Source organism: Dipodomys merriami, unplaced genomic scaffold (assembly GCF_024711535.1).
Source record: "Dipodomys merriami isolate MVZ:Mamm:240054 unplaced genomic scaffold, mDipMer1.0.p SCAF_1, whole genome shotgun sequence".
NCBI classification, from domain to species: domain Eukaryota; kingdom Metazoa; phylum Chordata; class Mammalia; order Rodentia; family Heteromyidae; genus Dipodomys; species Dipodomys merriami.
The window spans coordinates 144,923,480-144,950,195 of NW_027202270.1; the positions used below are offsets into that span (position 1 = coordinate 144,923,480).

General features: G+C 38.7%; 1 protein-coding gene across 1 annotated transcript; it reads right to left on the reverse strand.

Moving 5' to 3' along the window:
• Positions 1–747: 747 nt before the first annotated feature.
• Psmc6 (proteasome 26S subunit, ATPase 6) lies at positions 748–26,716 on the reverse strand. Its single transcript, XM_070033244.1, has 14 exons — positions 26,575–26,716; positions 25,254–25,333; positions 25,118–25,157; positions 24,367–24,419; positions 21,625–21,692; positions 21,282–21,396; positions 19,294–19,381; positions 16,448–16,509; positions 16,232–16,355; positions 15,582–15,643; positions 12,629–12,749; positions 12,416–12,496; positions 5,594–5,665; positions 748–1,249 (listed from the first exon to the last, which is right to left on the reverse strand). Exons 1-14 carry the CDS (start codon positions 26,699–26,701, stop codon positions 1,131–1,133), a joined length of 1,212 nt encoding a protein of 403 aa, XP_069889345.1. The 5' UTR covers positions 26,702–26,716; the 3' UTR covers positions 748–1,130.

Below are 26,716 nucleotides of genomic sequence, written 5' to 3' on the forward strand. Positions count from 1 at the left end.
AGGAAACCAAACTCCAATGTTTTCTAACATCACTTTTTATAATAATCTCAATTGATTCTCAGTGATGATTCTTTAATGTAACTTGTACAACTTTTATGGCCACATGAAATTAAAACTGTGCGTAAGTGAAAGTTTTGTTTTCATCATTTCTGACATCTAAGTCTTTTACTATGGTAAAGTCCATGGGTGAGTCTGGGAAATACAAGTCTCTTAAAAATCATATAATTGGCTGGGCGCTGGTGGCTCACGCCTGTAATCCTAGCTACTCAGGAGGCTGAGATCTGAGGATCACGGTTCAAAGCCAGCTCGGGCAGGAGAGACCGTGAGACTCCTATCTCCAATAAACCACCAGAAAACCGGAAGTGGCGCTGTAGCTCAAGTGGTAGAGCGCTCACCTTGAGCTGAAGAGCTGAGGGACAGCGCCCAGGCCCAGAGTTCAAGCCCCAAGACTGACAAAAAAAAAAAAAAAAAAATCATACAATTGGTAAGAGAATTTCAGTTGGTAAGAGAGCTCAAGCCCCAGGACCAGCAAAAAAAATAATAATTTCTGGAACAATAGAGAAGTACCCATATATCTACTTTGCATATACTAAGATGATTTTATGAACTTCAAGTGTGGGTACTATTCTAAAGTAAATTTCAAAGACCTTATCTTAAATTACAACTTTATCTTGTAATCAAACAGTTTACTTAGTAAAGAACCAGAAGTACCAAAATAAATGTACTATTAGAAAAGACAAGCATGTCTGTAGGAGAACTAAATTAAACAGATTTTATTCAACTTTTAGGATGAAGAAAACAAATGATATAAAATAAGTCATAAGAAATGTTCTCTTGTGTGACTATTTCAAACACTTTGAATGTTCTATAAAATGCTCACACAGCAAATACGAAAAGCTTCAATACACTTCTTTTTGTAACTTCTGTTGCAACAAATGCAACATTAACAGCAAAATTTCTTCTGTACCAATTTTAAAAGTTGAAATACTGAATTACATACTAACTTTTGTTATACATATTTTTATTCATAGACTTTAATAAGATCATTGCCAATACATACATTATTTTCCTTAACTTTATTTTTACAATAAGCCAGTCTGTCATGCAGCCATCAAAAACCTTACAGAAAATTATACAGGCTTGTAGTCCAACTTAGACTCCAGCTTCTTAGAATCAGCCACTTTTCTGACTGCTTTCATGAAGTCTTCTTGAACTACAAAATCATGATCAGCACGAATTGCAAACATCCCTGTGGAACACAACACAACATGATTGTTGTATATCATATATGTCTGTTGTAAGAAAACAAAGCTAGAGCAGGGTCATAGGCTGAGACAGGAGGATTATGGGTGGGGGGTTAGCCTGGACAATAAACACATTGCTCAAAACTAAAACATGACAAAACAAAAATAATGGAGCACAATGGAATAAACATAAAGGAGTTTAGATTTACAATTTCTGAGCCAGTAATTCTCATTTGTTAACCACTATCTTCAATTAATTTTCATAGTTATGGCAAGCATTATCTTCAACCCCAAAGCAGGTGAGACAGTTATCTGAAATTCTTAAATCTTGCTTGAGTAACAGTCTCTGTACCCAATAGTCTCTGTAACCATTTAGACACCCTAAAATAAAAGAAACTTATCAACAAAACTTAACAACACACACACAAACTTAATTCATAAGCAGTAATTTTCTAGAAGAGGGAAATGCATTTATGGGTGAGGCGGGGCCCGGGTGGGGAGGGGTGGGGGGGGAATACATTAAGGATAGAGATATGGGTGAGTGCTCACTTGCAGCATGTGCAAGGCCCTGGTTTTGACCCAAGCAGGGCAAAAGCAAATGAACAAACAAAAATCCTCCAAGATTTTGAAAACGTTTCTCTTTCCTTGCTAACAACTAAAGAATAGGAGGCCAAATTCATTATTTCTCTCTCCTTCTCTCCCTGTCTCCTCCCCCCCTTTCTTTCCTTCCTGTTCTCTCTTACCCCCCTCTCTCTGGGCAGATCAAACTCAGGATGCTGAAAATGCTATCATTGAGCTATATATACCCTCAGCCCTCTTCCAAATTTTTGAAGTTACTTATTAAATAATTGGCAAAGGAATAAAAACATTTTGTTCCTTTTTATTTTTAAACATTAGCTATATTATAGATAGGGGTCCTAATTTTTTAAGACAATCCTATATTCAGGATAAACTGAAGCTATCATCTACCAACATTTCTATTGAGGAGCTATTTGTATTGATTTTTTTTCTCTCCAGTTGTAAGGCTTGAACTCAGGATTGGGTTTTGTCCCTGAGCCTCTTTGTGCTACCACTTGAGCAACAGTGCCACTTCCAGTTTTGAGAGGTTCACTGGAGATAAAGAGTCTCACAGGGACTTTTCTGCCCAGGCTGGCTTGGAACCTCAATCCTCAGATTTCAGTTTCCTGAGTAGCTCAGATTACAGACATGAGCCACTGGCACAAGGCTGTATTGAATTTTTACTTACATGAAGGGAGGGGATTAAAATAAAGATTTTAGGAGTTACTTCCTGTATTTCCTTTGTAAGTTTCTACAAGAGAAGACTGGAAACAGCAATTTTATACTGTCCTAGAAACCAGGTGAATGGAAATGACTGATCTTTTTTTTTTTTTTTTTTTTTGGGTGGCTCGTGGGGCCTGAACTCTGAGCCTGGGCGCTGTCCCTCAACTCTTCAGCTCAAGGCTATCACTCTACCACTTGAGCCACAGTGCCACTTCTGGCCTTTTCTGCTTACATGGTGCTGAGGAATCCGAACCCAGGGCCACATGCATGCAAGGCAAGCACTCTACCACTGAGCCACCTTCCCAGCCCATGATTTTAAATAGCGGTTTCAAAACTTGTTTAAAAGGCTAAAACTAATGATTTTCATATTTATGTGCATATGATTGCTTTGAAATCACTGTTTAGTGAATAAGTAGATCTCCAAGAGATACACTCTAATCCAAAAAGGATGAAAATATTAGGGTTTGCTTAACTAGAGAAGGTAACTATAATTGAATCACATGCGTTTTAACTTGTTAAAAACATGTTAACCAAATAGGCTTGCAGCCTAGGGAAAAGAAAACCTAAGAAGGATTTTCCTATAAGTCCAGATATAAATATCTCACCCAGTTAAAAGCTCTAACACTGTTACAGTTCATTATGGGGAAAAATGTGATCTTTTCTAAAAATATGCAAATTATATGAAATAATGCTTGACCTAAAAAGACAAAGACAACAAGGGCTATTGAAGATTTAGAAATCTTTGTACAGTTAGTGGGAATTTGAGTTAGTACCATTGTTACAGATAACAGAATGGAGGCTTCCCAAAAAGTTGCAACAGAAATGCCACATGACCAAGCAATCTCATTAACTGGGTACATATTCAAAGGAAATGAAATCAGCTATGCCCATGTTAACTGCAACACTGTAATAGTCAAGAAATAGCAAGCAATCTAAATGCTCACCAATTAATAAATGGCTAAAGAAGTTGTGGAACTTGGGCTAGGAAGGTGGCTCAGTGGTAGAGCGCTTGCTTTGCATGCATGAGACCCTGGGTTCGATTCCTCAGCACCACATAAGCAAAAAGAAAAAAGCCGGAAATGGTGCTAGCTAGCTAGCGCTAGCTTTGAGCTGAAGAGCTGAGGGACAGCGCCCAGGCCCAGAGTTCAGGCCCCATGACCGGACCCAAAAAAACAAGAAGTGGAACTTAAAATCAGAATACTATTCAGCCATTTAAAAAGAACAAAATCATTTCATCCCTTGCCCATTCTTGTCTGATATCATTATGTTAAGTGAAATGATCTAGACACAAGAATAAAATTTGCACCCAATCTCACTTATATGTGAAATTCAAAAATGTTGACCTTAATGGTGGTAGCTAGGCATGGTCCCTAAAATTTGTAATCCTAGGTATTTGGGAGTTGGAGATAGGGAGATCAAGGTTCAAAGCCAGCAGAGGCAAAAAGAAGTTTATAGGATGCCTTCTCGAACAATGGCTGGGTACAGCAGTGGGTGTGTGATCCCCAGGCACACTGGGAAAGAGTAGAAGGATCATAGTCCAGGCAGGAGCACAGAATAGAATAGTGGTTATCTGAGACGGGGAAGAGTAGGAGGGACAGATGGCGAAAAGTTCATCAGTATATACTGTGTTACAGCAAGAAGTTCTGGTGTGCTATTATTACATAATAGGTGACTTTAGACAACCATTATGTACTTTACATTTCAAAAAGCCAGAAGAAAGGGTTCTGAATGTTATCATAATAAAGAAATGAAGTTTTAGGAATCCCATGTGCTTAATCTGATGTACACATCACTACCTATCATACAATGTACACAAGTATTAAAACTTCCTACGTGACCCAGTATGTGCAATTTTTTGTTTTTATGTATCAGTTTTAAAAGCTTCAAAATGTGGAAGCACAAACCAAAATTTGATAGCATCCATCTTTAAGCCTTGGTACTACTTTTCATTCCAATTTCACTCAAGCATTCCTCTAAGAATTTGTTCTAATGCACACTAGAGAAACATAATTTCATAGTCATATGATAATTTATATTTATTTGTATGAAAATTAGTAACTAAATGCTGCAGAAATTTGCTTTTTGGTTTTAAGATGCTGAATGGAGGACAAAGATTAAATGACTAGGCAGGTTTTCAAATTTACTTGATATTACATATAAAAATATCAACACACAATCTAAAGGGAATTGTATTTAAAAGTTATGTTTTAGCCTGTGCCAGTGGCTATAATCCTAGCTACTCAGAAGGCTGAGATCTGAGGATCAATATTCAAAGTCAGCCTAGGTTGGAAAGTCTATTAGACTCTCATCTCCAATTAACCACCAAAACGTTGGAAGTAAAGATGTGGCTCAAGTGATAGAGTCCTAGCCTTGAGCAAAAAAAAGCAAAGGGACAGCATAGGAGGCCCTAAGTTCAAATCCCAGGTCCAGCACCAAAAAACAAATGGAAGGAAGGGCAGAAGGTGGGTATACAGAATCACTTCATGAACAATCTCAGAAAAAAAAAAAAAATCTCAGAAGTTATAAATGAGTCTTTCAAAGTTTACAATCAGCAAATAGACATTTATCTATTTGGCAGCACTACGTCCAGTGCTGCCCAGTTCTAATTACAGCTACAGTTGGGACAGCCAGTTCTGTACAGCCTCAGACTTACTTCACGATTCAGTGTCTTAGGAATCCTGTCTTCAGGATTCTGTTTCTACATTCTACCTATAAGCTTCCTGAAACCAAGTTTACCACCACTAAGAACAAATCCCATAGGACAGAAGTACTGTGAAGTAATGTTCCAGTCTCCCCAACTGTCTGCCAGGTAATCCTGAAAGGCATCCTTTAAGTTTCTCTGAGGTCTCTTCAAAATCAAGTCTCTTTACAGGATATAACCATTATTTCACTGGTACACTCTTCTATAATAAGCTTTCTCTCTTTCTCTCATTTCCTGGCATCAGTTCTCAAAATAAGAACTCCACAAATCCTTGCAAGGCTCAGATTCTGCTTTTTGTTAATCCCAAAACAGTTATAGCAAATTTTAAAAATCAAAGTCAGTAATAAAATGTATTATACTCCCTTACCTGCTTCAGTACAAACATTTCTCAGGTCTGCTCCATTAAAGCCATCTGAAAGCTTCACAATTGCTTCATAATCTAGGAAAAAGTACTGGACATTAGTAAAATAATGATTAACAACTGAAAACTATAAATTTAAGTAAACCAGCACCAAGTAAAAACAGACATTCTTCTGAAATGTTAAGAGTCAGGAAAGATCATCAAGAGTTCAAAATATGGTACTGGAGATTGAACTCAGAGACTCACTTGAGCCAAATTCCCAGTTTTCCATTCTTCATAGTTTGTTTTTTAGATAAGATCTGGCTACTAATATTGCCCTGGTTAACTTGAACCACAATCTTCCTGCCTCCACCTTCCAAGTAGCTGGGATCACAGACATGTACCATCATGCCTAGTTTGTTTTGTGAGATTACACTGATTTTTGCTCAGGATGACACAGTTGATCAACACAATCCTCCAGACTCCTTAAACTACTTTATTTTGGTGCCAGTCTTGAGGCTTGAACTCAGGGCCTGGGCACTGTCCCTAAGTTTCTGCTGCTCAAAGCTAGTGCTCTAACACTCAAGCCACAGCTCCACTTCCAGCTTTTTTGTGGTATTTTATAACCCAGACATTCCAAGTTGGCTTTGAACTACAATCCTCAGATCTCAGCTTCTTGAGTAGCTAGGATTACAGGCATGAGCCACCACAGCCTGGCTGCTTAACCTGTTTTTATGCAGTGAAACAACTTAATAACTGTTAAGCTATGATTCGTTAAAACTTACCTGAACAAATTTATAATATTTAAAACCAAAATTTTTTTTTGTCAGTCGTGGGGCTTGAACTTGTGGCTGGGTGCTGTCTCTAGAGCTCTTTTGCTCAAGGTTGGTGCCCTACAAACTACAGTGTCACTTCCAATTTTCTAATGGTTAATTGAAGATAAGAATCTCATAGGGACTTTTCTACCCAAGTTGGCTTTGAACAGTGATAATCAAATCTTAGTCTCCTGAGTATCTAGGATTCTAGGCATGAGCCACTAGCACACGGCTCATTTAAAACAAATTATTATAAGAGTTGAGGATGTGACTTAGTGGTAGAATGCTTGCCTAGCATCCATAAGGCTCAGGGCCCTGGGTTTGATCTCTCATACTACAAGAACAAATAAATAAGGAACAATAAAATAAACAATAAAATATAACAATGGAACTTAATAAAACATCAAACAATTATGATATTCACAGAATTTGTATGTTTATTTCTAATCACATAGAATTTTTAAATGCTACAGCAGGCAGCTCACACATGATAGAGACTAATTTAAGAGCTATAGCTTGTCAACGATATATGGTAGAAAAGTCTCTTCGATAACTGGTGCTAGGAAAACTGGCCATCCATATGCAAAAAACCAAAAGTGGATCCCTGTTTGTTACCATGCATTAATATCAACTCAATGTGGATCAAAGACTTCAACATCAGACCTGAAACTTTGAAATTATTGCAAGACAGAGTAGAAGAAACACTAACTTTATAGGCACAGGTAGAAACATTTTGAAGAGTCCCAGAGGCATAGCAGATAGGAAGAAACTTGACAAAATGGGTTTACATCAAAATACATAAAAAGTTTTTGTACAGCAAAGGATAGTTACTGAACTAGAAAGACAGCCAACTGACTGGGAGACAATCTTTACAGCAATATATCTAATCTGACAAATGCCTAATAACCAAAATGTACAAGGAGCTCAAGAACAAACCCCTCCCAAAACTAATAAACAAATCACTAAATGGGCAAAGGAGCTAAGGAGAGACTTCTCAGAAGAGGTAAAAATGACAAAGAAACATGAGGAAATGCCATAAAGGAAACACAAATCAAAAAACTCTCACCCCCGTTAGATTGGTCAACATCATGAATTTGAACAACAAATGCGGGAGAAGATGTGGGGGAAAAGGAACCATATTACATTGTTGGTGGGAAGGCAAACTAGCACAACCACTCTGGACAGCAGTTTGGAGATTCCTCAAAAACTAAATACAAATGTCTCTACAACCCAGGCACACCATACACTCTTGGGTATCTACCCTGAATATCACAAACCAGGATACCGTAAAGACGCTTGCACATCCATGTTCATTGCTGCACTATTCACAATAGCCAAATTATAGAAACAGCCTAGGTGCCCTACAATAGCTGAGTGGATAAAAAAAATATGGCACCTATACATAACGGAATTTTACATAGTCATTAGAAAGAATAGTATTTCATTTGCAGGGAAATTGATAGACCTAGAATAAATCATTTTAAATGAGATAAGCCAAACTCAGAAACACAAACACTCTATGTTTTCTCTCCTATGAGGAAGCCAGACCTGAAATACACCAGAATGTGATAAATTATACAGGACTCTAGGCATTCACACACAAAGAGACCAAAGGAGGATACTCTTAGGAGAGGAACACAAAGCAACAATGCCTATGTGCAGCAGATTATAAAAAATAGTATTTATCTAAATGAACTCCAGGAAATAGAAACAAGAGAGTTTTTTTTTTCTTTGTTGCCGTTTTTGTTTTCTTTTGGTCCTATTTATTTGTCTTTGGGAGGACAAAGGGAGGCACATAAATGGAAGGACAAAGTGGGAACAAATGTAGCTGTGGTATTCACTAGACACTGTTGAAAATAAATTATACAACTTGTGAGTGGGGATGGACAGGAAAAAACTGGGAGAGAGCAAGGGAAGGGGTATCGCTGTCCAAAAAGGAGTGTATTTTTAGTTATATAACTTTAATCCTTCTGCATATCACCTTTATAATAACAATATTTTTTATAATAATATTTTTAAAAGCTGTACGTCTGAAGTGGCAGTCATGGATTTGATAAAGAATAGTAAGAGAAATTAACAGACTAGTATACCGTGAGTATACTAATACACTGCTCATTATCAGGCAATAACAATCTATTTGAGATCATACACATATATATGCATTAGTCAGGTTGCAACCACTTTAAGGATTTCTGATAGCAAGGTTCTCAAAGGTGCCATAGAACCTGACATCTAGCAAGAATTCTTTATTTGCAGAAGAAACCTAAAAACTGACATCTTTTATTCAAACCAATCTTTCCAGCTCAAATCTCTCATAAGAACAATGAAAACGAGGGGGAAAAAAATTGTTTGTAGCTACTTTCCATCATTAGGTTCTAGAAGGTTTTTAAAGCTGTCTCCAAATTAGTCCCAAGTCCACAGGTCAGCAAACATTTTATGCAAGGGCCAGACAATGAGTATTTTCGCTTTGCAGACGATGTGATCTTTGTCAAAACGACTTAACCTACTGTGGTAATGGAAACACAGCCATGGATAATATATAATGACACAGTTGTGCTATGACAAACTTTATTTTCAAGAAGAGAAAGAAGGTAGTATTTCTTTATAAGCCCCAGCTTGTTACTTTCAATCTCCTAACTTATATAGATAATATTTTTTCTTCTCTCTTCCAGTTTCTAATAATACGTTTCCACATTCACTCTGAACTTGCATTTTACTTCTCTCTCAGAAAAAAAGTCCCACAGGTCCCTCCTACAAAATTTTCTCATCTCCATTTTTCTTCCAGCTGTAACTTTACTACTTCTGTCCCTTATGCAGAACATCTTAAAGATTTAAATTCAACTCCTATAGTCATTTTATGTAGACTTTGACTCCCACTACTCCAAAGAAATTACTTTTGACAAAGTTACCAATGGCCTCCACATAGTTCAGTTCTGAAGTCTACTTAGATTTAGTATCTTTCTGATTCACTGTTAGCATGTACAGGGGACCAGTCCCTCCTTAAACATTTTCTTCATTTCCCTTGCAGAACATCACTTAGCAACTGGTTTTACTCTTACATCTGCGCCTGTGTCTTCAGACTCTAGAGACTTTAAAACCCATTTTTATGCTATTGCCCATGTTTATATCTCCAGCATAGGCCACCTCAATTAATTACAGGTGCTTAGAAAAGTACTACTCAAAGCAGGTGCCAGTGACTCACACTCACAATCCTAGCTACTCTGGAGGTTGAGACTTGGAATGTCAAGATTTGAAGCTAGATTACACAGAAAAGCCCGTAAGACTCCATCTCCAATTAACCAGGAAAACACTAGGCTAGAAGTGTGGATCAAGTGATAAGAGTACCTGCCTTGAGCAAAAACATCCTTGCAAGAAAGAGAAGCCCTAAATTCAAATCCTGGTACTGGCAAAAACTAAAACTAAAACACTTAAAGCTGGGCACTGGTGGATCATACCTATTATCCTACCTACTCACGAGGCTAAGATCTGAGGACTGCAGTTCAAAGTCAGCTAGGGCAGAAGTCCATGAGATTCATCTGTTTTCACCAGAAAACCAAAAGTAGCACTGCGGCTCAAAGAGGTAAGTACTACACTTGAGCGCCCAGGCCCCAAGTACAAGCCCCAAGACCAAAAAACAACAAAACAACCTTCAAAATATTTATTTTTCTGTGTGTGTGTGTCAGTTGTGGGGCCTGAACTCTGGTCCAGGGTGCTGTCCCTCAGCTCTTCAGCTCAAGGCTAGCACTCTACCACTTGATCCACAGCGCCACTTCCGGCTTTTTTTCTTTTTGCTTATGTGGTACTGAGGAATCGAACCCAGGGCCTCATGCGTGCAAGGCAAACACTCTACCATTGAGCCACCTTCCCAGCCCCAAAATATTTATTTACATCTCTAATTGGTATCTCAAATATATTGTAATCAGAATCAAATTCCTTATTCTCTCATTAAAATCAAATATTTTTGTTGGGTATGAGGCTCAAGCTATAGAGTGCCTGCCTATTAACCATGAAAGCTCTGAGTTCAAATTCCAGTACTGTCAAAAACAAAACTTAACCTTTTCAGTGTTCTCAATTTTAATTGATTGTAACTCCAGTTTCTAGCTGCTTGGTCCAAGATCTCATTTTTGTTTATTCTACCATATACCACATACAATTCATTAACAACTCCTATTGACTTTACTTTCAAAATACATGCAAGTCTCATCATTTAAAAAGATTTGATTATGGGCTGGGAAGGTGGCTCAGTGGTAGAGCGCTTGCCTTGCATGCCTGAGGCCCTGGGTTCGATTCCTCAGCACCACATAAGCAAAATGAAAAAAGCCGGAAGTGGCGCTATGGCTCAAGTGGTAGAACGCTAGCCTTGAGCTGAAGAGCTGAGGGACAGCGCCCAGGCCCAGAGTTCAGGCCCCACGACCGGACCCAAAAAAAAAAAAAAAAAAAAAAAAAAAAAAAAAAAAAAAGATTTGATTAATTACACTTCATTGAAGCTGGGGCATAGAGGGAAAGACTGTGCTGCCACCTTTGAACAAGCCACCTGGATTATTCAAATACCCTCCTAACTGAACCTCTTGCTTCTATCTTTGTCCCTCTACAACTTATGCTCAACAGTTTGTCCAAATAATCTTGTGATTTCTGAAACATTCAGATAAAATGATAGCATGATTAGGATTTATTTTTGTAAAAAAATCCAAAGGGAAGGTAGAAAGAAGACTTGCAAGGAATAACTACTGAACTGAAGTGGATCACAGTAAAATCTACCTGGATACTTCCTACATTGTTCTGATTTTTGTTCCCCGAAGTACATATTCAAATAGAACATAATTGACTAGGCAGAAAAAAATACAACCTTTCAATTAACTTGAATTTATATCTTATTGATAATAAACAGTACTCTGGCTACCTGATTATTTTATTTATTTATTTTGGTCGGTCATGGGGCTTGAACTCTGGGCCTGGGTGCTGTCCCTGTACTCTTCAGCTCAAGGCAAGCGCTCTACTGCTTGAACCACAACACCACTTCTGGTTTTCTAGTGGTTTATTGGAGATAAGAGTCTCCTGGACTTTCCTGCTCCCGGCTGGCTTTGGACTTTGATCCTCAGATCTCAGCCTCCTGAGTAGCTTACAGGCGTGAGCCACCGGCGCCTGGCTACCTGATTATTTTAAAACTAACCTAAATATTTAAAGTGGGGCTAGAAGTTCATTATACGCTCATTTTTACCTTTCTCTATTTCTAATATTCTGTTACAGTTCAAATAACCAAAAGGTATTCTTTTGCTTATAATCTCTAGTAGCATTCACATTACTAAAAGAGCCAAAATAAAGTTAAAAAAATAAATAAAAGTAAAACCCAAAGTTCCTAAATTATGACCTCTATCAGACACTTGCACAACCTGCTATCAATATTTGTAGGTCTTCACCTGCTACTACTGTTTCCTTTACTCTGTCAGAGACACCTAACTTATTTGCTGCTCCTTGAATGCCAGCACCCTACTGATTCAAGGACTTCTAGCCTGATGCTCTTTCTACATGAAACGAACCTTCTCTAATACCCATGACCAATTCCTTCATCTAAGTAGGATATTGCTTAAGATTATCTTCTTGGTTAGGTGTTCTCTTAAGGCTAACCCATAACACTGTGTGTGCGCACGCACACACATACACACAAGCATGCACACAAGCACACACACGCACACAGACAATTAAAAATGTACATCTCAGGTTTGCTTGTGGCATTCCCTATCTCACTTTTCTTGCTTCATTTTTCTCCTTAGTATGAATCATCACCTAGTATGTTGTGTATTTAACTCTATCAGTCTTTCCTGACAAGAATATAAAGTTCTCTGAAGACAAGAAACTCATTCACTGCTCTAGCATCCCAACATTCAATTTGTAGCCCAAAACATAAGCTCTATAAATATTTAACAAAGTTAAAACATGTTTGCCAAATTTAAAACTAGATGTAGTATGCTATCAGTAATATCTAAGAGTTTTGATTTACCTTAAGTAAAAATTTAAAAATAAGCTTCTTTCTTACCTATTTCACCATGCTTTGTAATGGGACCTGCATGGATTTTCAATATATCTAATCTTGCTTGTTCGTTTGGTAAATCAATATCTGAAATTGTAAGAAATTCTTTTAATACACCATTAAAAAATAAAAATAAAAAGTAAATTGGGAGCAAAGGGAGAGATAAAAAGAAAATAGACACAGACAAAAGGAATTGGCAGATAAAGAACCTTAACTCACGTATTTTTCTATCTAATCGTCCTGGACGCAGCAAAGCAGGATCCAGTGTATCTGGTCTGTTTGTAGCCATGATCATTTTAACTCTATGCAGAGTATCAAATCCATCCATTTGATTCAGTAGCTAAGAATATTAAAAATTAAAAAGATTTTTATCAAAAATTCTAACCCCTTAAAAAACAGCACATACAACAAAACCCATTATATAACTAATACAGCATGACATACTTCTTATAGCAAATGTGTGATCTTTCTCTAGTTGTCTGTGCTTCTGGGGACCAAACTCAGGGCTCCCATATGCTAGGTAAGCACCTTACCACTGAGCTATACCCTAGCCCTCTTAGGCCATGTTTTCCACAAGATTCCAAGATAGATTATGCACTTTTTCATTGCTATCAAGTAGTTTAAATAAATCTCAAGTTTCTAACCAGGGGAGAATTATGAATTATATATGGATCTGATTTCCTATGTTCAAAATTTTTAGTATTTATTTTCTTAGAATAGAAACCAAAAAATCAAATGTATCAGGGGCTGGTGGTTCACATCTATAGTCCTACCTACTCAGGAGACTGAGATCTGAGGATCCCATTTCAAAAATAGCATGGCAGGAGTCTGTTGACCCTCTTATCTCCAATTAACCAACAAAAGGACAGAAGTTAGTTGAACTGTGGCACAGTATCTTCCTTGAGCAAAAAAGCCAGCATCCAGGCCCTCAGTTCAAGCCTCAGCACCAGCAGGCAGGCAGGCAGACACGCAGACACGCAGACACGCGCGCGTGCGCGCGTGCACACACACACACACACACACACACACACAAATTCAATGTACCAAATGTTTATAAGTCATACAGAGCATTTACACTGACATACATAGATTTTTCTACAAATTTGTAAGCGAGGCAACCAGTAGCTCATGCCTGTAATCGTCCTCAGGAGGCTGAGCTGTGGGAATCATGGTTTGAAGCTAGCCTAGGCAGGAAAAGTCCTTGAGGCTCTTACTTCTAATTAACCAGCCAAAAGCTAGAAGTAGAGCTCAAGTAATAGATTATTATCCTTGAGCACAAAAGATCAAGAACACAGTACATAGGCCCTGAGTTCCTGCCTCAGGACCAACACACACACACACACCAGGAACACAGTATGTAGGCTCTGAGTTCCTGCCTCAGGACACACACACACAGACACACAGACACAGACACACAGACACAGACACACAGACACAGACACACAGACACAGACACACAGACACAGACACACACACACAGACACACAGACACACAGACAGACACACACACACACACACACACACACACACACACACACACACACACACACCTGATAATAAATCAGTTACATATTATGTTTTCACACAACTCTGATGTACACAGTCATAATGCAAGGCCTTATTAATATTTAATTCCTAAAGCTTTTTGACTAAATGCTAAAAACCTTTCTGCATTTAACAAACTCTTCTTTATGTCTATAGTACTGGGATCAAATCCAGAAGCTTGGAGACAGGAGGCAAGCACTCTATTACTGAACTACATAACCAGCCCTAACTAGAATATGTAATAGGTACCCTGGTCAGGCATGGTGGTACAAAACTGTAATCCAAACACGTGAGGGGCTGAATCAGGGTTGCAAGTTTGAGGCCAGCCTGTGCTACATAGCAAGATTCAGGGCTGGCTAGGTGGCTCAGTGGTAGAGCACTTGCCTTGCATGCCTGAGGCCCTGGGTTTGATTCCTCAGCACCACATAAGCAAAAAAAAAAGCCGGAAGTGGCGCTGTGGCTCAAGTGGTAGAGCGCTAGCCTTGAGCTGAAGAGCTGAGGGACAGCACCCAGGCCCAGAGTTCAGGACCCACAACAAGACAAAAAAAAAAAAGTAGCATAGCAAGATTCAGCCTCCAACAAAACAAAACATAACTAATCTCAATGTCTGATAGCTGATGACATTAGTTAAACATATAAAACTGTTATATTTATATTCTCAAATACCTTGATTTACATTTTTCTAAAGAGACTTCGTAATTTGAAAATAATGTGTATAACTACAATCTGTAAAGTGATTTCCAATTACTCTGAGAAAAAAATTGACATTGCATTACCTATGCAGCAAGTTTCTATTTGCACAAGTGAGAAAATGTATTTGGAATCTTGCTGACATTTTCACAGAATTTGGAATGGGGAAAAGAAATGTAGAGAAAAACTGTATTCTCCCATTATGACAACTATTTTAATTGCCTCTCAGTCTTAGCAATAAAATAATATTTAGAAGAGCCTCAAACATAATTGTAATTCATTTATTGCCAATAGCCTAACTATGTCCATTACTTATTTAAAAAGTCTTTATTTCCTCAAACCATACAGAATCCTTTTTCTACCTTTTTTTTTTTGCCAGTTCTGGCTCTTTCACTTGGGGCCTAGACCCTATCCCTTAGCCTCTTCTGCTCAAGGCTATGCCTCTACCATTTGAGCCACAGCACCACTTCCAGCTGTTTCTGAGTAGTTTATTGGAGGTAAGAATTTTTCAGACTTTCCTGCCCAGACTGGCTTTCCTGCCCAAACTGCAATCCTCAGATCTCAAGCTCCTGAGCAGCTAGAATTAAAGGTATGAGCCACCAATGCCTGGCTCTTTTTTTTTTTTACGTTTTTGGTGGAATACACAGTCATGACCATTATCTCAACACCCTAATGTGCAACAGCACAACAAAACATGCTCAGATCCCACTGTAATCTAGATCATTGCTTAAGCTTTTCCCATTTTTCTCTGTTCCTTTTTACTAGTCATTTTATAATGATTATGACAGAGAAACACATTAGTTCCTGTGAATATTTTCAAAATTCATATTTAGTTCTTCATCTGAACTATTGTGTTAGTGTATTTTGACTTTCAAATATGCAGTGTTGAGGTCACAACTTAATAATGTTACTAAATCAAGTTTATCATAATCTTTACCTCCATTAAAGTTCTCTGAATCTCTCTGTCAGCTGAAGTACCCTCAGAAAACCGACGACCACCTAAAAACATAGTATTTGGAAATGGATCAATATTACCTTTTTCTTCTATATCCATCATTTAAGAATACAGTACATAACAGTTTCCGGAATAAAAAACATTAAGATAAAAATTAAATAGTAAGAATTATACTGACAAAGTTAGAAATTATTTTGGTATACATATCATTCTGTTATGGTGAAAGACTGTTTATTAAACTTGGTTAAACCTTCTATAAGTAATATCCAATTTACTCTGCTTATATTTCTTTTTTTTGTTTTGTCATGGGGCTTGAACTTTGGGCCTGGCGCTGTCCCTCACCTCTTTAGCTCAGGTGAGCGCTCTACTACTTGAGCTACAACGCCACTTCCGATTTTCTAGTGGTTTACTGGAGATAGGAGTCTCATAGTCTTTCCTGCCCCGGCTGGCTTTGAACTGTGATCCTCAGATCTCAGCCTCCTGAGTAGCTAGGATTACAGACGTGAGCCACTGGCACCCGGCTCTGCTTATATTTCTTTCAAGTCAAGAATTACAGATTAAGAGAGAAACAAGTTCTTTTGGAGTTTCTAAAAACTTACTCTAACATTTAATTTAAAAGGTGTTATTCTTACCAATAGCATCTATTTCATCCATAAAAATGATGCATGGTTGATGGTCTCTGGCATAATTGAACATTTCTCTAATCAAACGAGCACTTTCACCAATGTACTTGTCTACAATAGAACTAGATACAACCTGATTAAAGGAAAAACATTAAGGTAAATAAAAGACAATTCAAGTAAAATTTAACTTTAAACAACTACAAAAGACCCTTTTTTATCCTTTACCTTTAGAAAATTGCAGTCCAGCTGGCTGGCAACAGCTCTTGCCAAGAGTGTTTTTCCTGTGCCTAGGAATGACAAAAGTCTTACTTAGATGGAAAATACAAAAAAATTTTCAAAAGCCCTTTCAGAATGCAATTGGTTAGTTAACAAATTTTCCAAGCTTGATCCTAAATCCTAATTTCAATTTCCAAAGCACTTTTGCCTCAACATTAAAAATTTTAAAATTTAAGTTTTACTCAGAATATCTCTTGGAATTATCTTTTTTATTTTTTATTTTTGGGTCCGGTCGTGGGGCCTGAACTCTGGGCCTGGGTACTCACTGTCCCTCAGCTCTTCAGCTCAAGGATAGCGCTCTACCACTTGAGCCACAGCACCACTTCCGGCTTTTTTCTTTTTGCTTATGTGGTGCTGAGGAATCGAACCCAGGGCCTCGAGCATGCAAGGCAAGCACTCTACCACTGAGCCACCTTCCCAGCCCGGAATTATATTTTTTTAATTGACATATAACTGCATCATCAAAACTATGACACTGATACATATAAATTTTGTAGAATTATTAAATCAAGCTAATTGACATATCCTCATATGTTTACCATTACTCTGTGGTGAGCACATTTAAAGTCTACACAGTAATCTTGAAATAGTCTAATACACTATTAATTTCAGTCACCATACAGTAAAATGAATCACTAGAACGTATTCCTCTTGTCTAACCGAAGTAACATCTCAGGTATCGGCCTGCCATTTCCATCCTAGTCCATCCCTTGCAGCCTCTAGTAATCAATTTTTCCTTCTATGAATATAACTTTCTAAAATCCTACAAATGAGGTCATGTGGTATTTGTCTCCCTATACCTGGCTTATTTCATTTAACAGAGTATTCTCTAGATGTATGCATGCCACAAATAACAGAATTTCCTTGTTTTTTAAGAGCTAAGTCATATTCCATTTTTTACATATACAACATTTTCTTATCTATTCCTCAGTTGATGGGCACTTAGTAAGTTTTGATATCTTAGATATTGTAGATAGTGTTGCAATAAACAAGAAAATGTAGATAGTTCTTCAAAATATTAATTCCAATGCCCTTGGGGAATATATATACATCTAGAAGCAAGACTGCTGAATCACATGGTAGTTCTATTTGTAATTTTCTGAGGAATCCCATAATGTTTTCTATAATGACCCTGTCAATTTACATTCCTACGAATAGTGTTCAAGGATTCCCCTTTCTTCACATTCATGTCAACACTTGTCATTCATTTCCTTCCTTTCTTCATTCTTTTATAATAGCTAATCTAACAGGTGAGGTAGTAGCTCCTTTGACTTACAACTTATTTTAATAACATTGCATATAGATCTTTAGAAATAAATCAAACGTAGTTATTACATAGACTGTGAGAAACTTGTATTACAATGGCCTATCCTGGGCTGGGAAGTTGGCTCAGTGGTAGAGCGCTTGCCTTGCAAGCCTGAGGCCCTGGGTTCGATTCCTCAGCACCACATAAGAAAAAAGAACAAAGCCGGAAGTGGTGCTGTGGCTCAAGTGGTAGAGCAGTAGCCTTGAGCTGAAGAGCTGAGGGACAGTGCCCAGGCCCAGAGTTCAGGCCCCACGACTGGACCAAAAAAATAAATAAATAAAGTAGTCAAATCTGTAAGACTCTTATCTGTAAGTAACCAGCTAAAAGCTAGAACTGGAGATGTGACTCAAGTGGTAGAGTGCCACCTGCTGAGTGGAAAAAGCTGAATGAGAACTCCAAGCACTGACAACTCCAGGACCCACATTAAGACCCAGGACTCACATAAAACAAAGCAAAACAAAACAAACAACAGGTTTGTCATTCTTTTGAAGACAACAGGTTTACATTGCTCATTTTGGAAAAAGTGTGTGCTTACAAAACAACCAAGCTAATCTCTAGTTAAGCAACAAAGCAGTCTGAATGACCATACATTGTTAAACTGCCCATTTAAGTATTCTATGAAATGTATCTCATTTAGCTGGCAACTCAAACAACTAAGTGAGTACTTTTTCTAAGACAACTATACTTTAATATGCAGAAGTATTCTATTAAATTTTTCCATTTCATTAGACAAGCACAAAATATTATGTAAGGATGAAAACTTAATAACATTAATACATTTTGCTACCTCAACATTTTATAGTTTAACTGGCATATTTTTATACTGCCAGTCTGAGCCAGTCCAGAATGCAAAACTACCAGCACTGTCCTATATCACTGACAACTAATTCCCATGCTAAGCAATGCTACCCATGTTGCTTCTGTATCATAGCACATATGTCAGTGAGATAAGAGCCCAACAGCTTTGCAGATTCCATAAAAGCATCTCAGGGACACCAGTATCTGTGAGTCACAGGGTATTCAAATCACATGCCTGCAATGATGTATACACCATAGGCACAAGTGTACTGAGCATACCTGAGGGAACAACAGATATACATCTCTTATCCTATTCTCATGCTGAACAGTGTGGAGGTTGGAACTGACCACACCAAATGACCTATTTTCATTCTTTAATACATTCATTTATTTGTGAAATAGAAAAAACTCAATACCAAGCCGGGCGCTGGTGGCTCACGCCTGTAATCCTAGCTACTCAGGAGGCTGAGATCTGAGGATCGCGGTTCAAAGCCAGCCCGGGCAGGAGAGACCGTGAGACTCCTATCTCCAATAAACCACCAGAAAACCGGAAGTGGCGCTGTAGCTCAAGTGGTAGAGCGCTCGCCTTGAGCTGAAGAGCTGAGGGACAGCTCCCAGGCCCAGAGTTCAAGCCCCACGACCGACAAAAAAAAAAAAAAAAAAAAAGAAAAAGAAAAAACTCAATACCAACCTGGTGGTCCATATAACAAACAGCCTTTTGGAGGTATTATTCCTACACGTTGGAATAATTCTGGGTTTGTAAGAGGTAATTCTATTACCTAGAAAAGAGATCACAGGTTTCTTTAAAAAGTTAGTAAAGACTTCAATACATTTTCTAAATATTTTATGCATCACAATCAATATCTAAACTTCCATGCTATGTTTTTCTCTTCAGGTAGATAGGAGATCTCTTAACTCTAAACAAAAAATGTTATATAGTGGCTACTTTAACAAAACATACAAATATAACATAATTTGTCAAAACATACGTGTCATGTACATTGATAATCTATGCATTATGAGATGCAAACTGTACCTCAATGATAAATTACCCTAAAAAAAACTGAAGAAAAAGCTGTTGTAGTTTGCTTGTGAGAATATAACACAATAATAATGAATAAGGAATGGATCTGATGTGTTACCACTAAGAGACATAAAAATTTCACCTGCTGCTACTGTGTCATAACAGCTTCAAAAGAATATGTTTTACTCTCAATCCCCAAGGCTGTCTCACAGAAAGATAAAATAGACAATAGAAAAACTGAGCATTTGACGGACTGCCTTAAATTACTCACAATTACTTAAGATAAGTTAGCTGGGCACCAATGGCTCCCACTAGTTATCCTAGCTACTCAGGAGGCTGAGATCTGAGAATCAAGGTTTGAACTCAGCCTGTGCAAGGAAGTCCATGAGACTCTTATCTCCAATTGACCACCACGCTGAAAGTGAAGTTGTGATTCAAGTGGTAGAGCACTAGCCTTGAGCAAAAAAATTCAGACAGTGCCCCAGCTGGCACATACACACAGATAAACTACAATGGAGTACCTATCTATGTATATAAGCTATGATTAGGACAAGACAAATCAGTAAAGTGTCTGCAGATGGAAACTCGTTCCTTCTGCTTCTGTGCATAACTGATGAGGCAAAAATCACTTCAGAAGGTAAAAATGCCTGCTCTTCCCTGCGTCCTTTCATTAGATGAAAGGCTTGTAGAGGCTTCTATTTTATACTTAAGCAATGCTTCCTCAAGCACTGTCAAAGAAAACTGGTTTCACAATCAACTGGAATGCTTGTTTAAATGGTAATCCCGTACCTCCAGTCTACTGAATCAGATCTAAAGCTGATATATTAAAGTTGATATGACATGTTACAATCATTCTCATTCACTCCTAAATATAAGCTTACATTAGGAGAATCAACAGGATAATTTGTTTTACAGATAATTGTCAAGAAGACATCTGTGCTACCAACAAGCAATCCTAATTTGATTCTTCATATTAAGTCACTCCCATCCCTCGAATTTTTCTTAAATGGCACAAATAATAATAATAAAAAAAAAAACATTTAAGGCAAAGGTAACTTTCTACCCTAAGGAGAAGTTGCTATTAGGCTTATAGAAAAACTACATACCACGTTTTATCCAAAGCACTTAGCCTCAGAAACACTATTAGTAAAACTAATAGATGGCAAGGGCATCAGGTTATATTAATTATGCTTAGCTTTCTTCCACTTCCCTTTTTTAAAAAAAATATATATTATTAAGTAGTTGTACAAAAAGGTTACAGTTCCATAAGTCAGGTTATGAATACAATCAATGCATCTTGATCAATGTCACCCCTTCCAGTAGTCTCCCCCATTTTCCCCTTCCCCTCTCTACCTTTAAGTTACACAGTTCAATGAAATGTACACTGAATATAATGACTGCATTTGCTTACCCTTCTCTCATCCTCTACTTTCTTTGTCACAAGAGCATGATTTTTTTCTAACATCAAATACTCTCAAATTGACTAAAATGTATAGCTTGAAACTCAGTGTTATTCTTTTCTCAACCAGAGTATTACACAATACTTAGTAACTGCATTTGGACACAAAGTAACTTTCATCCTGATTCTCCCTCCAGGTATCCTAAAACCAGTACTATTTATCAGTAAAATAGAGATCAACGTATATGATACCAACCTCTCTTAATTCCCGAATCTGTTCTGACAGGCCTCCAATCTCAGAATAAGAAACATTTCCAGGATCTTCATGAGACATGTTGTAAACCAATGGATCCACCTCTCTTGGCAAATATCTAGAATGAAAGAGCATGCCTTTTTCTTTCAAAAGATGTTATTTTCTCTTAGCTTGTAGATAAGAGTATAAATGACTTGTCCATGCAAACACATGTAAAAGACCGACAAGGACATTTAATTAGTAGTATTTGTAATAGGTATGAAGTGGCAAAATATTCAGTGATTTCAAGAAGCATGTATTGTAAATAAAACTTGATAAAAGGTAAACTAAACAGACTAAAACTCACCTCATGATAGTTAATGTAGTCATATCCAAAGCAACTCTTGTTCCTGGCTTCAGCTTACTTTTGTCAAGCTGGTTTTGAAAAACAAAAAGTATTGCACAAATTGTTTAAAAGGGAAATAATTCTCTTAGAAGAGCTTAATGGTTAGAAGCCAAATACACATTTTTACCTTTTGCGAGACAACACAAACACTATACTATAAACGTCAAGCCAATAGTACAAATAATGGAAATAACTTAAAGATTATCTCCAGTTGCTCTTTAAAAGAATGACGTCGATGGCTCATTCCTGCAATCTCACTCAAGATTTGAAGATCTCATTTCAAAGCCAGCCCAGTCAGGTGAAATTCTTATCTCCAATTAACCACTAAAAACAGAAGTGAATCTAAGACTCAAGTAGTAGAGCACTAGCCAGCCTTTGGGGAGTGGGGAGGAGCCCACGGGCAGTGAGCTCAGGCTGAGTTCAAGGCCCAAAAACAAAAAACCTCAGGGAAAATGTGAAATCAAACATACCAAGTCTGAACTAGCAATGGCCTTGTTTTTGAAAAAGGAAGGATCTTGGAGGTTTTTCTTTCAAAGGCTTACTACTTGATATCATTTTGTCCATTATTTTAACTTAGGCTCTAGAAAAGTGAGTTTGGAACTTTAAGAAGCATTTATAGAAAAATTCCTTTGTGAACATTTTGGGGGAAATAAAAAAAGAGAAGCAATCTAAAGGTATACCTATTATATTTATTTTGAAATGAACAAATGTGAGGAAGAATATATGTGAATTATTATAAACAGTCAAAATACATTGTTTCTTCTTAAGAAGTTTTTTTAAATAAAGTTCCTTTTCTTTTTTTTCTTTTTTATTTTTTTGTCAGTCCTGAGGCTTTAACTCAGGGCTTGGGCATTGTCCCTTAGCTTCTTTTGCTCAAGACTAGCACTCTATCTCTTGAGCCACAGTGCCACTTCCAGCTTTTTCTATTTATGTGGTAATGAGGAATTGAACCCAGGGATTCATGCATGCTAGGCAAGCACTCTACCACTAAGCCACATTCCCAGCCCTTCTTAAAGAGATTTTTTATTAACATTTATTTAAAAATAAATACATAAGGCAAGCTTGGCATTGGTGGCTCACTTCTATAATCTTGGCTACTCAGGAGGCTGAGATCCATAGGATCTTGGTTTAAAGCTACGAAAGTCCACAAGACTTCATCCCCAAAATAACCACCAAAAAGCTAGGCTGGAGGTGTGGTAGAATGCTGACAGTGAGCAATAAAACTCAGAAAGAAAACCGAGGCCCCAAGTTCAAGCCCTAGTACTGGCACAAAAAAACAAACAAGAAAACAATCTACCCACAATCCCTTCCCAAAAGAACATCCTGCTACTCACTAGACCTTAGCTTGCTAGGCAGGAACTCTACCACTTAAGCCATACCTCCAGCCCCCAAGTATATTACATATTAGGAGAAATCATACCAAACAATTTGCTGGCACAGATTTGATACTTAATAGTCACTTTACACTCAGAATATTACTTTCCAAAAGTAAAATTTCTTTGTAATCATTCTCCAATGCCCATAATTCCACAAGTAGGAGGGTGAAGCAGGAGCATCTTGAATTCAAGGTCAGCCTGCACTATATACTAAGACTGTCTCACAAGACAAACTCCTACCACTATACACACAGGCGCCAAAGAAATCCTGATATAATAAATATTCAGAGAACATTCTTCCAGTGAGCTTGTAAGCGTCTAAAGAATAGTATATAAATTTCCAAAGAATAAAAGAATATATAACTTGACTTTGGATGCTGTGTGATTCTAAAGTATTTGTAGGCATGTTCCTTTGAGCACCAATGAAATTCATAGTAATTTCAATTTGCCTAGTCTAAAGGACTTCATATAAAATTAACTTAGGTACAGTACGGTTTATAAGGAACATTTTTGAATGCTTACATGTAAAACATAGGCAACTGATAAGAGTCTAAAAAAAAAGTCATTTTAAAAATGGGACTGGATGCATGGTAGAGGGCTAGCTGAACAAATGAAGCTCTGAGTTCAAACTCTGTACCAGAAAATAAATATACAAAGGAAAATTTAAAAAAAAGAAACAATATAAAACAAAAACCAATAAATTTATGACTATAATCTGACTCAAAAGACTGAGACCTGGAAGATCCAGACTCTAAGCTAGCCTGGGCAAGAAAAATTCTTGAGACTGATTCTCCATAATAACCAACAAAAAAAGCCTGGAAGCATGGTTCAAATGCTAAAGCACTAGCTTTGAGTGATAAAGCAGGCAAACGTGGTAGAAGCGCTTGCCTTGCATGCCTGAGGCCCTGGGTTCGATTCCTCAGCACCACATAAGCAAAAGGAAAAAAGCCGGAAGTGGTGCTGTGGCTCAAGTGGTAGAGCGCTAGCCTTGAGCTGAAGAGCTGAGGGACAGCGTCCAGGCCCAGAGTTCAGGCCCCACGACCGGACCCAAAAAAAAAAAAAAAAAGCAGGCAAACCAAATGAAGACTGAGGTCAAACACTTGTACTGACAAAAAAGATTTCTTTTGATTTCTCAGTTGCCCATCTATGGTTCAGTAGAAAGTAGAGAATCATAGACCATGATTTAAATTCAGGCATCAGTCATAATTTACTGCCTAAACAAACTATTCTTGGTAGTTAAGGACACAAAATCTAACTTGCTTACCTCAATAATTACAAGAAAGCATATTTGTTAATTATAAAGCACTATACAAATATAAATTATTACCTGTCGACGACAACCCACAACATATCTTGGTCCATTTGTAGCTTTAACAATGACTAGGAAAACAAAAAAAAAGAGCAACTGAAAAACATAAAGAAAAAAACTAACCAATTTAGAAAACATATATCCACATTTATGGAAGGTTTAGTTTTTGTCCTTACAAGACTTTAAAAAAAGGGCTGGGAAGGTGGCTCAGTGGTAGAGCGTTTGCCTTGCATACATGAGGCCCTGGGTTCAATTCCTTAGCACCACATAAGCAAAAAGAAAAAAGCCGGAAGTAGCACTGTGGCTCAAGTGGTAGAGCGCTAGCCTTGAGCTGAAGAGCTGAGGGACAGCGCCCAGGCCCAGAGTTCAGGCCCCATGACCAGACCCCCCCCCAAAAAAAAAAAAAAACTTTAAAAAATCAAGCCCCACAACCGATTAAAAAAAACAAACACTTCGGGCTGGGAAAGTGGCTCAGTGGTTGAGTGCTTCCTTTGCATACATGAGGCCCTGGGTTCAATTCCTCAGCACCACATAAACAGAAAACCCAGAAGTGGCGTTGTGGCTCAAGTGGTAGAATGCTAGCCTTGAACTGAAGAGCTGAGGGACAGCCTAGAGTTCAGGCCCCACAACCGACAACAAAAACAAAAACAAACAACAAAAAAACCCCTCAAGTTTATGCAAAAATATCATGTCCTTGAATTACTGTCACTAAAAAAACAAGCATTTCGAAATTGAGGATCTTTTTTTCTAGTTAAGTTGGTTCACTTACATTTTTCTTCAGTTAATTGCTTGAGCACTTCACCCACAATCTAAAAAAGGAAATAAAGCATTGTTGTTGTTTTTTTACCAATAGTGGAAATACGCAAATTACCATCACCCACTGTATTACAAATTTCATCACCTACCTGCCCGACACTTTGTAGGGCCTTCAGATCATTTTCAGATTTTTCATACTGCTTGGTAAGTTCTTTCAATTGTTCCCTTACTGAAATAATATAATTTGAACATTTTAAATTAAGCAATAATTTTAGTGCATTGAAATTACACATCTCACATTTGCTTCAGTCTATTTCACTCCGTGTATGTTTCATATCTACTATTAAAAAAAAAAACACAAGATGGGGCTGGGAAGGTGGCTCAGTGGTAGAGCGCTTGCCTTGCATGCCTGAGGCCCTGGGTTCGATTCCTCAGCACCACATAAGCAAAAAGAAAAAAGCCGGAAGTGGAGCTATGGCTCAAGTGGTAGAGCGCTAGCCTTGAGCTGAAGAGCTGAGGGACAGCGCCCAGGCCCAGAGTTCAGGCCCCACGACCGGACCCAAAAAAAAAAAAAAAAAAAAAACACAAGAAATTTTGCCATTTGTAATGAATGGGGGGATATTATTTCTTCTTCTTCTTCTTTTTTTAAGTAATGTTACAAAGTGCCCTCCTTAACCTTCGGGATTGGCTATACTTCTTTAAGCACATCTTAACAAGTTACATTTTTGTAAGGTACTGCCATCTGATATTTCCCTTGCAATCACACATCCAAACGATGACCCTTCGTCCCTCTTCCCCTGACCTGCTGGACCACTCTCCGGGTTGTCTGCCCTGAATCAAGGCAACCAATGCAGTTCTCTATAGAATCAAACGGTACATTCTCCTTCAACTAAAACGCTCTGGCTTTTCCATGGAGGTCGGTCCACCGTCGGGGGGGGGGGGGGGAAGGGGGACACCCGTCAATGCTTCAGGCGAGAGGCCAAGTTGTAACGATCACGGGATCCTTCCAGCAGCTCCCGTTCTGCCTTTCAACTCCCAGACCCAGCCGCGTCCCCCCCCCCGAGTCCCACCTCGGGCGAGCGCCTCCTCGGACCCCAGCGCCGGGCCCGCCCGGGGCCCGGGATTCCAACGCTGCCCGCCCTTGCACTCCAACCTCGCACACCTCCCAGCCCGCACCGGCCCGGCTGGTCCCCTCGTCCCTTTCCCACCTCCATCTCGGGAGCGAGCTGTGCGTCAGCCCGCCGGGGCCAGGGCCAGGCCCGCCGGGCCGCGGCGACCCCCGGACCGGCCGGGTCCCCGCCGGCGGGCTGCAGCGCCCCAAGCCCAGGCCGGATGACAAAGCGCCTTGTCCCCGCACCGAGGCCTGCCCCAGCCCCGCGGCCCCGCTGCGGGCTCCGCCGCAGGCCGCCGCCTCGTCGGAACCAGAACGAGTCCAGGCGGAAGACGGTGTAGAGAGAAAGGTGCACTCACGCTCCTTGAGACGGCCGTCGATTTCCTTGTGCTCCAGCAGCTTCTTGCGGTAGTCCTGAAGCGCCTTATCTCTAGGGTCCGCCATGATGAGAAGCCGTCGCTCATAGGGGATGCTGGGAATGGCCATGGCCGCCCGGGCGGG